Genomic DNA, 12,350 nt, shown 5'->3' with positions numbered 1-12,350 from the left:
ACAAATATTTACCGTGTGCCTAAAATATCCCAGGTAACTGTCACAACCCCTAGAAACGCTGCAGTGAAAAGATCCTTGCCCGTGTCGGGTCTACATTCTTGTGGAGAAACAAAACATAATGAACCAGCTCATTTCAGAGAGTGATAAGTGCTGTAAAGAAAATGTGGAGCCCTAATCAGGGTAGCTTAGTTGGTTGAGCATCATTTCACAAAGTAAAAAAGGTCACCAGCTCCATTCTCAGTCAGGGCACATGCTGGGTTGCAGGCCTGGCCCCTGGTTGGGACGTGTGTGAAAGACAACTGATCAATGTTTCTTTCTCACTCTCTTTCTTCATTCTTTCCCCTCTCTCTAAAAATAAAATAAATAAAATCTTTTAAAAATGTGGAATGAGAGGAATCAGAGATCTGGGGAAAGAGTGCAACATCAAAGGCATATTGAAAGATGGTGAGTGACAAGATAAGATGCAAGCAGATGCAGAAGAATAAAAGCACTGGACATCAAGTCAAATGACCTAAGTTTCCATTTCAACTCTCTCGTCTTATTAGCCAAGTAATATTTTCTGAGTCTGAATTAGGATGATAATCCCTAATTCACAAAAGTGTGCCAGCATTAAATAAAATAACTGTCCTGGTAGGGTGACTCAGTTGGTTGGAGCATCATCCCATGCACCAAAAGGCTGCAGGTTCAATTCCCAGTCAGGGCTCATACCTGGGTTGTAGCTTCCATCCCTGGCTAGGATGCATAAGGGAGGCAACCAATAGATGTTTCTCTCTCACATCGCTGTCTTTTTTCCTCTCTTTCCCCATTCCTCTCTATCTAAAATAAATTTTAAAAATAAAATAATTTCTGTGGCCATGGTCAGGTAGCTCAGTTGGTTAGAGGACTGTCCCCATACGCCAAGATTGTGGGTTGGATCCCTAGTCACAACACATACAAGAATCAACCAAAGAATGAGTAAATAAGCCAGACAACAAATTGATGTTTCTTTCTTTCTCCTCCTCTCTCTTCCCTCCCTCCTTTCCCCTAAAATCAATATTTAAAAAATTATGTGATTTTGTGTAAAGGGTAAGGCTAGTGCTTGGCATTCAGGGTCTGTTGTATTTGTTAGCTTTATCTATTTGGAAAAAGGCATCAGAAATAATACAACACTAAAAGGTGAACTACATGGATTATGACTTTAAGTGAAGGTGCCGAAAGAAACTTAACAATGTAAATCCCATCCCTGTGATCAGGAAATTCTGTAATAGCTATGTGGTTAACAGAAAGACTGCATATGCTATCCTTAACTATTTATCTGAACTTGGGATTCTACTACTAATTACAACAGCTTTAAACAACAACGCGGCAAAGAGGTGAATAGTCTACCCATAGTATCAAGTACAAACACATGAAAAACACAGATTTCATGACCCAAAAACTGTCTCTCAGCCTTTCCTCAGTATCTCATAAACTTCATTGGCCTTCACTATTTTTAATCCCCTCCATATGTAGGTTATATTTCTCTAATCCAAAAGAGGAAAGGAAATTTTCCATGGCAGACTGCAAAAGAGAGGTGCTTCTGGGTACATTTATGTCTTGTCCTTTTTACTTACTGCTTACCTGAAACCTAAGAACTAGGTCTCCTCAACTTTGAGTAGGGGGTTAGATTGTCACGTCACTAAAATGTTTCCTCTGAAGTACTTTAACCCTTAGTCAGTCCCCAAACCATACTATATACTGAAGATACACAGTCCTTTGCCCTTTGCATCTCTACTTTCCAATCTCACATGCATCTAATGAATGACTGGCTGAGTGGACCTACTATATAACCTACCCTCTGTCAACCTCTTAGACTGAAGAATTCTTTCTTTAATAATTTTAAGTGCTATTGTCAGAATTATTCTGACCTCAATTCTGATCAGTTCTAATATTAATACCTTGATTTAGGAAGTGAGGAACAAAACAGATCATCATTACAGTGTAAATTAACTCCACAAAAATGAGATGATTAACAGTGAAAAGGTAAAGAAAAATGTAACTCACAGTATGTAAGCTAGTGTTCCCATTTATTGGCTGCCAAAACCTTTCATGTCAAAGCAAGAAGGCTGCTTACTTCCAGGCATACCAAACCTGTAAATGCAGAGTCATAGCCCAGAAACTATGGGATGTCCATAAAGCCTGGAAACACAGATAATATTTCCTATTGGCCGTCACTATTTTTAATCCCCTCCTTTGTATTTTTACAAACTGAAGATTTCTCTATGATGTTATGTATATTCCTGATTCCATACTCTATGTACATCTTGTAGAGAAACACTACAATGGAGAATCTATCTCAAAAATGTTAACTATAGTGTATTGTAGAAAAGACAAAGCTATAGCAACTTGTGTTTAAATGTTTATTCATGCATTGAATGAGCACCTACTAAGTGTCAGGTGCTCGGGAACTTCTATATAGTGATTTGGTAGCACTGGCCATTTAATTTAGTTGCAGTCCATTACTAAAGATAGGCAGTTACTTTTTTTCTCTTGAACTTGACTTTGAAATAAGTTTGAATGCTTGAGGAATGGAGACATTTGGCCATACAAAAGTCATATGCATACAAAATCAGTACACAATGTTTCCTTCTTTTCTGAGTGTATATAAATTCTATGATTACTTCAAATGATATAAAAACTGGTTCCCAGTTCTAATTATCTCCTCAAAAGTCTGCCAATAAGAATTTATATCATATATTTATTAATTCTGAGAATTATATAACAGTGATTCTGGAAAGTAGGCTTGATTCGAAGATGCTAATTTATTGTATTATTTTAATTCAACAGTACTTTCCTATCTTAAGTCAAAATACAAATATTAGAAAATTTCACATTAAGAAGTTTACATGCTCAGCACCTTCAAAGAATACTAAAGGACATGATAACTAAATGCAAGAAAATGAAGCAGAACCCCACAGAACAAGCCATCTAGAAGATAAAAGGATGAGCTGTGGAAAACTCCTTGTGAGGTTGGCTACTGCAAGCACAGAAATCTCCCGGGGAAAGCCCCTTTGAAGCTGTGGCTATATTCCTCAGCTCTAAAGATCCTGACTTGGAGCCCTATACTGAATTCTACCTCTGACAACCATACTGGCCCCTACAGACAGCCAGGCATGGTCCTCAGGGAAGTGATAATAAGCAGCTTCAAATTGCAAACATTGTAGATTCCCAGCTACCAAAATCAACACTTGTAGCGTTCAGGAAATTAAGAGTTGAAGCATTTCTCCCACCAATAGAAATATTACATATTTCTGTAATATTGTACATATGCATGCAGACCATCCTTATGAAATCAGCCTATACTCTCAGTTAACCCTCAGAGTACCAGAATGGCTTTCTAGAAGGACAGTCACCATAACACACAAAGAACCTCTCATTGCTCTTCCATCCCTGCTGGACACATCTCTCTAGCACCTCTCCACTTCCAGATGTCATGAACTAGCATTTAACCCCAGATTATTATAAAAAACATTTCCTCCCTTAAACTCTAACTGACTATACAGTTGGCTCTCTGTGTCCACAGGTTTTGTATCTGCAGATTCAACCAAGGATTGCAAATGGTATTTTCTATCTGCATTTTGGAATCAGTGGATGTGGAGGGCCAACTGTATGCATTGTTCTACACCATTTTACATTAAGGACTCGAGCATCTTCAAATTTTGGTAGCCACAGGGGTCTTGGAACCAGTCCCCCATGGATACGGAGGGACAATTGTAATTACCAGTAGTTAAGCAAACATCTAAGAGCCATAACAGTAGCTAATTTTTCTGAACACTTTGTACACTTTCTCTCATAAAGCAAACTCAGCAAATAAGCTCTCTCTCTCCATTTTTACAGACTGGGAAAAAGGACCATTGGGTAAATGACTTGACCCCAATCACCAGCGACAGAGCTGAGACTTCAACCAGGGTCTTCCTCACTCCGAACGTCACGTGCTGTCCACTACTCTATGTTCCCTCCATCTCCCTCCTCTGTAAAACGCATATGGCTTGGTCAACCTGCCCGTGCTGTGGCAAACAAAGCTGTGCCTATACTTATCTTTCTGACACTAGCAGATCAAAACACCATCAAAACACCTGAGCAGGACAAGTTCCAAATGGACAAGTATTACGCCTTGAAAGACAGAAAAAAATGGGCCAACCAATGGAGAAAGATATTTAGGTAGAAAATTGTCTTAGAAAATATCTAAAAGCACTACATTTCTGACAGAGCACTTTTATGTCAAATTACTGCAAGGTCATAAAAAGTTTCAAGTTAACTAATTTTCACCATGTAATTTTGAAGTATACAGTTTATATAATTAATGTTTTCAGTAGCATATATGAAAAGCTTTCTAATATTTCCAAACCAACCTTTTTCCCCCCAGTAGAATACAGATAACGTGGCTTTGCTGGCATTCATATTAAACATGCAATAATATGTTCTGAAACAGTTTGTAGGGTTGGGTGGACCTCAGTGGCTTTGCATTAAAGCAGCAGTTAAGAAACCAACTACAGAACAGTCTCTAGTTTTATATAAAACCAGGTCATATACAATCCTTATTCAAATCAAGCATAAGCTAGATAATTTCTATTACTTATAGAAAAGATATTTTTAAAAAGGGAACATGGACAAAGTGAAAAATATTAATGTTTCCACAAAACTTATTATAAGCATATTTACTTTAAAATAATTTATAATCCCATGAATTCATCATATAAGGAATTTCTTCCTGTTTTGAACAATCCCAACAAAATTAACACTAAATTATACTTAACTTCACTTATGCCAGAAAATATAAAATCTATATAGTTACTTTCTATTTGGGGTGTGGGAAAACAGAAGAGATAATAGTAGTATATAATTTGGAATTTTTTTCTACAAGTATTCACAAATATATAAATTAACTAAATAAGTAAATAAAGGAAAATACTGGCTACTGTTGAATCCAAGTAGTGGTACATGTAAGCATATTATATTTTCTTCCTCCATTTCTATAAATACAAAAATTTTTATGACACAACTGCTAGGGTATATCTTAAGGTCAAGTACAGGTTCAGCTGAGTCTCCTGCTTCTACAATGTACAGTCAACTGAAGTCCAAGGGGTATCACACCCAAGATATTATCTGCCTCCCCTGGCTCTAAAGGCACACTGCCTAGGTTCAGATCCCAACTCGGCCAGTTACCGGCTGCCAGTGTAATGAGAATAATTGTCCTCTACCTCAAATAAGTTCTAATGAAGAAATGCATGTCAAGTGCTTACCACAGGCCCAGGCCTGGCCCATTTGTAAAATGGTGTCTTACCACATTGTTATAGTAACCAGGGGATATACCTTCAGACAGAAAAAAAAAAATGGACTAAATGACATGACAGAAATTTGGGGTTATTCAGATTGCACAGTAGGAAAAAAAATGGTAATCCATACTGTGATAGGATCCTGCAGAGCCCCGAGTCACCACTACAGTAATAATAATCGTAACCCAACATTTCTATGGTACTTTATTACAGGCCAAGTGTTGTGTTAAGCCCTTTATATGCAGTTTTTCATTTGAATGCATATGAAGCAAGGAATTATTATCCCTACTTTACAAATGACAAAACTGAAGGTCAATAATTATACATAATTTGCTCAAGATTACGAAGCCTAGGCAATCTGCCTTCTGAAGCCTGCTTCTGACAGCAACTATTCACCTGAACTTGGGCAAGTTATATCCCATACTGGGGCTTTATTTCCTCCTCTGGAAATTGAGCGGACTGGTGGAATAGGTGCTCTTAAAAATCTCTTCTAAACTTGGCTGGATAACACTGGTACTTAACCTACCTTATTACATACAGAAAGCATCTCTACTCTAGTTCTTTTACAAGCCTGAGTTTCTCTGTCTTATATAAGTGTGGAATGACGCACTGTACCATTCCCTTGGTGGAGTGCCTCAGTGTTCCTGAGCTCTGCTGGTGAGAGCTACGTCATCACTAAGAGGTTACGGCCAGGCAGAGAACCTCACTAGAAAGTTCCACAACTAAGTCTCTTTAAATGGAATCGAAAAAGAACCTGACTTAAAATGAATTGTACCGAACAGCACTACTCCAATAGGGAAGTTAAGACGACACATCAACAAAATCAGCCAAAGCTCCAGGACTTGAGTTATGTCATTCTCCCTCTCACGATCTCAGTTTCCTTATTTATAGAAATGAAGTGGCTTGACCTGAGGTGATGAACAGACAATATAACATACAGATGATGTATTACAGAACTGTATACCTGAAACCTATATAATTTTATTAACCAATGTTACCCCAATAAATTCAATAAAAAAGTGGAAGGAAGGAAGGAAGGAAGGAAGGAAGGAAGGAAGGAAGGAAGGAAGGAAGGAAAGAAGGAGCTTTTAGATACAGGTAACCCCTAAGGAAGCAGCCACCACAACCCAAGGAACCAATCAACTTTGCTTTGTTAGAATTAAGAGAAGGGAAAAAAAATAATTAAGAGAAGGAGGTAAGGAAGCACATATGCTTGAAAAACCACACTTGAATACAGTTACTGCTTTTACGATATAAACTACAGAAAAGCTCCAAAAAAAACCTTTCATATTTGCAAAAGAAAGTAAAGCAGCATTGGAAAGTGAGGGGTAGGGGAGGCATACATTTTTTAAAAATATTAAGATACATTATAGCAGATCACTGCTGAAAGCCCCTTTTAGCTCAAAGAGTCTGTAAAATAGAAAAAAATTGGTATTCTATGAAATAAAACTCTCCAATTTACAGAAAAATCTTATTTGTCAAAATAAACCATTTTTTAAAAAGTCATCAGGACTACTTATTTTCTCACTTTTGTAGAAAAATGATTTAAACAAACACAAATGTATTAAAGTCTCTACACAAGACTCAAGGTGGTCTGTTTTTCAAACATACTTGATATACTTGTCAACACAAATCAGGTGTGATAATATTCCAAGCCAAAATACATCCAAGTTACTCCTACTCTGGTTCTAATATTGGTTTAAAACCCAGAAGCTCCATTTTAAGAAAGCAAAGTGAGACATAAAGTCCATGTAATTCTTTCTGGGGTCAAATATATGAAGATCAATTTTAAATCCAATCTCTTCTACTAATCTTTTGGCCATCTTTGCTATTCCATGGCACCATGGGAATGAAAAGACAAGAGACCAAATTCAGTTCCATCCGTCTGGCTCTCATTAGCATTGCTGGTAAATGGCCTGCTAAGGAACAACACTCTTACTTGTCAATATCTGTTTGGCAGTAACTTTTATGAGTTTAATCTCTCCTCAGACCCCATTTTCAGAGATAATTACTGAAAAGCCAGTTGTATTCAAATTCAACTCCTATGAAAAGATAACTGATGTCTACATCACCAGCTCTCAACTCCTAAACCTCCCTATGAGATTTGAGGTTATCCTCTAAGACTTGACTTGGGTTGGGAGCAACAAAATAAAAAATTGGCCTATTAGAAAAAGAATATAATGAAAAGGTAGACAGCTTTTAGAAAAAGAGGAGCTCTCCTACCAAATCTAGCACCACCACCCCCGTCTGACCTCCCTCCTCCAAAAAATAAGTGCACAGAGAAATTCCAGAAAGTATATTCCTCCTTTATCTACCAAACTGATCTCATCTTTCAGTGCCTCTTCATTTTTTAAAAAAAATTCACAAACTTTAGAATGACAAAAATAAACCTTACTATTAAAATCTTCCATTCTTGAAGGAGCCTGTGTAAACTTAAAATCCTCTCTCATTAAAAACTTTCATACGCACAATTTATGGGTTTCACGGACCCCCATGAACTGTCAAGGTTAAAAATCCCTGCTCTAGCCTAGAGAATCACGTGCTTCTCAATAACCTTATCTCCTCCTTCAAGAATGGGAACCACCCAAACATCACATCTGACACGTAAACAGCAATAAAACGAAGGCTCCAACTGTGCCTGATGGTTTAAACTACCTTTGACAAATGACGATTCTGCCATTTTTCGGCAATGCTCAAAAAATTTGTTTCATTTCCTTGACCACTCAAATTGAGTTTCATCCAAGCTCTCCTCTCTTTTCTTTTTTAACTGAGCCTAGAAACTTATGGCCGAATCAGTTTATAAGTGAAGGATAAATGTTTGCCTAAGAAAAGAAGCCCCCAGTGAACAGTCACCCTCACCAACCCTTTCCAACCCAAGATGTTCAGGACACTGCCAACCGATGTGGCGGTTCAGAAAGCAAGAACAGGATAAGGACACTCCATTCAACCTTTTTGTCTGGGGCACTTCCTGGGTTTTTCGTTGGCATTTAACACCAAAACGCAAAGCTCATTTTTCATTAAAGTTGCAAGACTTTCACTTTGCCCAGTTTCAAATGGTGTAATTGATCTGCATTGTCTTCTTAAATAACCCAACTGAAGGACACTGCAGCTTTAAATATTTCAGTGCTAGCTAGCAAATAGACTCCATTGCAATATGGCTCTGAAGGTCGCGTCCTATTGTCTCTTTCTTCTGGAAAAAAAATTTCTAAGTCTTTCTTCTAGATAACATAGGGAGAGTTACCCCTAGAATTTCCACTCTTCCATCTCATTCCCGGATAGAGTTCCAGCAGCTATCAGAATCTCACTCATAATTTTCCCGGCAGGTGCAATATGCTGATTGCTATTAATGATGCCAGAACCTTAGCAAGACATAAACACTTGTGTTCACATTAGTTTAATTGAGCATATGCAACTGTCTGAAATAGCACCACTCAGGGGCTGTTAACCTCTTCAAGAGTAGGACCGGGGTGGTTTAAGAGTGGATGGTTTCCTGCAGGCACCCTGAGCCCAGAATTGCATAACCTGAAAAGTGTAGCTACTTAAAATGACAGGAATCTCATTCTACTCATCCTGGGACGATGCAGGCACCTTGACACACCCTGCAGTTTTCCTTATCAAAGAAGGTAAAAATAAGAAAGACAAGCATGGTGAAGGAAAAAGCAAAAGAGAAAAGGCCCTTTTCTACCTTGTCAGCGTGTATAAACACGCATCTTAGAGCAGTCACAATGTTCACCCACCACGGTGCACGGGAGTGGAATAGCTCCAGTAAACTGGAGGCTTTAGAAGGGGGCAGGGGTACTGGATACTGTCCTTTATGAAGAACAAAATCAGTAGACGATTAAAAGACTGGGAAGAAGGGGCAAAGAAAGCAGGGTAGGAGGAAGGCGTGTGCAGATGCATTGGAGCATTACCTGAAATGGCAACAGATTGTTACCATTATCGGTCCGGAATGCGTTATCCTCCATCCAGGACTTGGAGGTGAGCGGGGCTGCGCGAGGGAACTTGGGCGGTGCGATCACATTGCTGGAGAAGGGCTTTTTGAGTGGCGAAATAGGGTTGAGTGGTGAAGGCACCCCAACGCCCACGCCCACTCCCACGCCGACTGCCCGGCGAGGGTCCCGGCCAGCCTGCAGGCCGCCCCAGGGGTTGGAAGGCGCACTCCAGGCGGCATTCACGCTCTGGTGCGTGTTCCAGCTGGAGGAGGCGGACGAGGCAGCAGCGGCGGCCGCGGCTGCTGCTACAGCCGAAGACGAGGACGGCTTGCTGGTCATGATGGGCTGGTGGCCGTAAGCCGCGGGGGCGCTCCTCTGCGCATAGGGCGCCTGGCTGGGGCTGGCTGGCGAGCGCCGCTGCTGCGGAGGCTGTGCCTGCGGGGGCTGCGTGGGCTGCGCTGGCTGCGGTGCAGGCGGAGGCGGCTGCTGGTGGTGCTGGGTCTGCGCCAGGCCAATCTGCGGGGAGAAGGTGCCTCCGAAGACTGGGTTGACGTGGTGCGGGAAGTTCTGGAAGAGCATGGTCCCATTGACTGGGGTGATCCCCTGGAAGAAGCTGTCCTCCACCGCATTCGTGGTGCCCGTGGACCAGGTGCTGCCGAAGGACGGCGACAGCGATGCGCCCGGTGCCCCGGGATCCTGTGGCGGCGGCTGCTGCTGAGGGGGCTGGTGGAAACTCAAGCCCGGCAGGAGCGGCGATTCCATCTGCATCTTGTCGGGGCCGTTGGGGGCCGGCGGGGCCGCGGCAGGGCTAAGTGCCGGCACGACGCTGCTGTCCTCCGGCTTAGGGGTCTCTGAGGAGAGGGGCGTGGACGGGGTTTCGGCTGCGCTGGGCTCGGACTGGGGCTGCTGCTGCTGCTGCTGCCGCTGCTGCTGCTGGGGCTGGGGCTGGGTTTTGCTTTTGTCCATCAGTAAATCATCCTGCATGGTTTGCGCAGCTGAAACGGGAAAAAAGAGAGACGCGTTATTGTCAATGTGATCCTTAATGCCCCTCTCTGAAGCGGGTGGGTGTTTTACTTGCGAAAATCCAGTGCCTCCGCTACTAGCCAATTGCAATGCAAATCCATAATCTCCCATTTAGAAGAACAGGTCGGGCTGGGGTGGGAGGGCTCGCGCAAGGTCTCTAAAAATACTGTGAGAGCGTCTTCACCCTTTCTGATGTCTTGGTTCCCTTCCCGTATTAGTGAGAGATGTGCTTATAAGACAGAAAGACAGCAATTTCGCCACGTCTCTTTTCCCTTCACCGGAACTAAGAGCGTTCACCCTGCAATGAGAAACTGATTCTGGTTCCTGTTTTTTCCCAAGCACCACCCTCCCCTCGTTATTTGCATACGTCAATAAATACTGCTGCGTCCTTCAGCAAGGTTAAAAAGACATCGCACACGACCCTTTCTTCCCCCTGCTCAGTTCTGGCACTTTAAAGAAACAGCAGTCTTATCCCTCTTGATTAGCAAACTGCCTTCTACCGCTGATAATTGTTTCATTTAGCAGCACCAAATCACGAGGGAGGAAATCCTTGGCATTTGTTAGGAGAAGGACTCAGCTGCACAATCATTCTCTGGCCTCCCAGTAGCTGCAGCTACTCCATTTTGTTAGGAGACAGGAAAAAAACCCACTGTTTTTAAAGAGGTAAAAATCTACTGAAACGTTTGGAAGTGCTTGCTGCCTGTTACTCTCTAAGGATTGGGGTTTTTCTGTCTCCAGTTCTGCCACACAAGAGATTTTTGGCATCTCAGTGTTTCAGGTCTCAACAGGAGCCTGAGAATTTCTCTGCAGACTGGAGAAATGTTCTGGCTGGATTTGAGGTCACAGAGAGAGGAAGAGAAAGAGGAAGGGAGAGAGACTGACAGACGCTGAGTGTGAGATGGGGCGGGGCTTTTTAAAAAAAATCCTTCTTTAGAAATATAGGGAAAAAAAACTAAAAAATCCTTTTGAGATTTAAGTAGAAAATCAAGATATTCCAGAGTTGCCAGATTTTCATTTTTAAGTCCTCCTGCTGCTGCCTTGGTCACAAGATTTAGGCAAATTTAGAATCCTCTCTTATCACTAGTATTAGCAGTGAAAGATCATGGTTTGAAGACCCCGAATTACCATATGCTAGCAAAAGTGTTAAAAATAGCAGAGTACAAAGTCCCAAATTTTCATACATTGTAATTATAGTACATTGCCATCACTGCTTCATTTACCCATATAAGGAGTGTATGGTATTTTCCATTTCACATAGAAGGACTATATTCACCTCTGCCTACTGCCTGTTTTCTCATTCAGAGATGAAAATAGTAATCACTCAATACCAGAGTTTCATACACATAGTTATTACTGTCCCTTAGAACATGTTACTTGTATTAAACATACTAATATTACACTGCTGAGACCCTCCTGAAAACAAGTATTTTGAAATGTTAAAGAAGCATATGACCAAATATATACTTTTAGATGATGATTCAGTATAATTGCAATAAACTTATTAATATATTTAATGCAGTTACCTAACTTGGATACAGAGAAGCACCTTTCTCAGAACACCTGTGAAAGGTCATTAAAATACCCTCAGAAGGTCTGTCTTTGGACATCCTCATAATAGCAACTGTTGTAAAATAAATGTATTGAAAGACAGTCTTGCTAGCACTGTTAACTATTAAGCCAAATTATGTCAGACTGAGAAATAGGATTAAAAGTAGTTCTATTTTATTAAAGGTTACCTTTTAAATGATTATGTCTAATCATGGGGTCATACAATTGAAACTAATATACATCAACTGTAATTTAAAAAGAAAAAATGATTAATCTTTCATTTTAAAGTTTCATACATAGACGACATAGTGGACTCAAAGAAATGCTTCATAGCTCCCTTACTCTCTCTTCTACTCCTTTCTTCCCTGTCTCCTCCCCACCAAAAAACCAACCCAATATGACATACATCATAAATTGCCTGCTACTTCCAATAAAATCGACTTAAGATTTTATGTTCCTCAGTTCTCTTGGTCTAAAACAATGCTTTGATCAGTATTGAAAAATATGACACAAAGATGCAAGTGAAGCTGGGATTCACAACACAAAGTTCTAT

At 40.6% G+C, this 12,350-nt stretch overlaps 1 protein-coding gene across 11 annotated transcripts in view; it reads right to left on the bottom strand.

The window, feature by feature from the left end:
* CPEB3 (cytoplasmic polyadenylation element binding protein 3) overlaps positions 1–12,350 on the bottom strand; it is a 178,387-nt gene that overhangs the window by 142,857 nt on the left and 23,180 nt on the right. For 4 of the 11 annotated variants that reach the window (XM_037156589.2, XM_053663941.1, XM_037156595.2 and 1 more), the window contains exons 1-2: positions 10,434–10,591; positions 9,206–10,221 (exon numbers count right to left, since the gene is read on the bottom strand). In XM_037156589.2, the coding sequence (XP_037012484.1) occupies positions 9,206–10,210 (1,005 nt within the window). In that variant the 5' untranslated portion in view covers positions 10,211–10,221; positions 10,434–10,591. The other 7 variants (XM_037156593.2, XM_037156590.2, XM_037156591.2 and 4 more) reach the window with 5 other exon arrangements.

The sequence above is a fragment of the Artibeus jamaicensis genome, unplaced genomic scaffold, assembly GCF_021234435.1.
Source record: "Artibeus jamaicensis isolate MK-2021 breed Jamaican fruit bat unplaced genomic scaffold, CSHL_Jam_final contig_332, whole genome shotgun sequence".
Classification (NCBI taxonomy): domain Eukaryota; kingdom Metazoa; phylum Chordata; class Mammalia; order Chiroptera; family Phyllostomidae; genus Artibeus; species Artibeus jamaicensis.
Note: the sequence above shows the minus strand (reverse complement) of the source record. Positions and strands in the feature narration are given on the sequence as shown.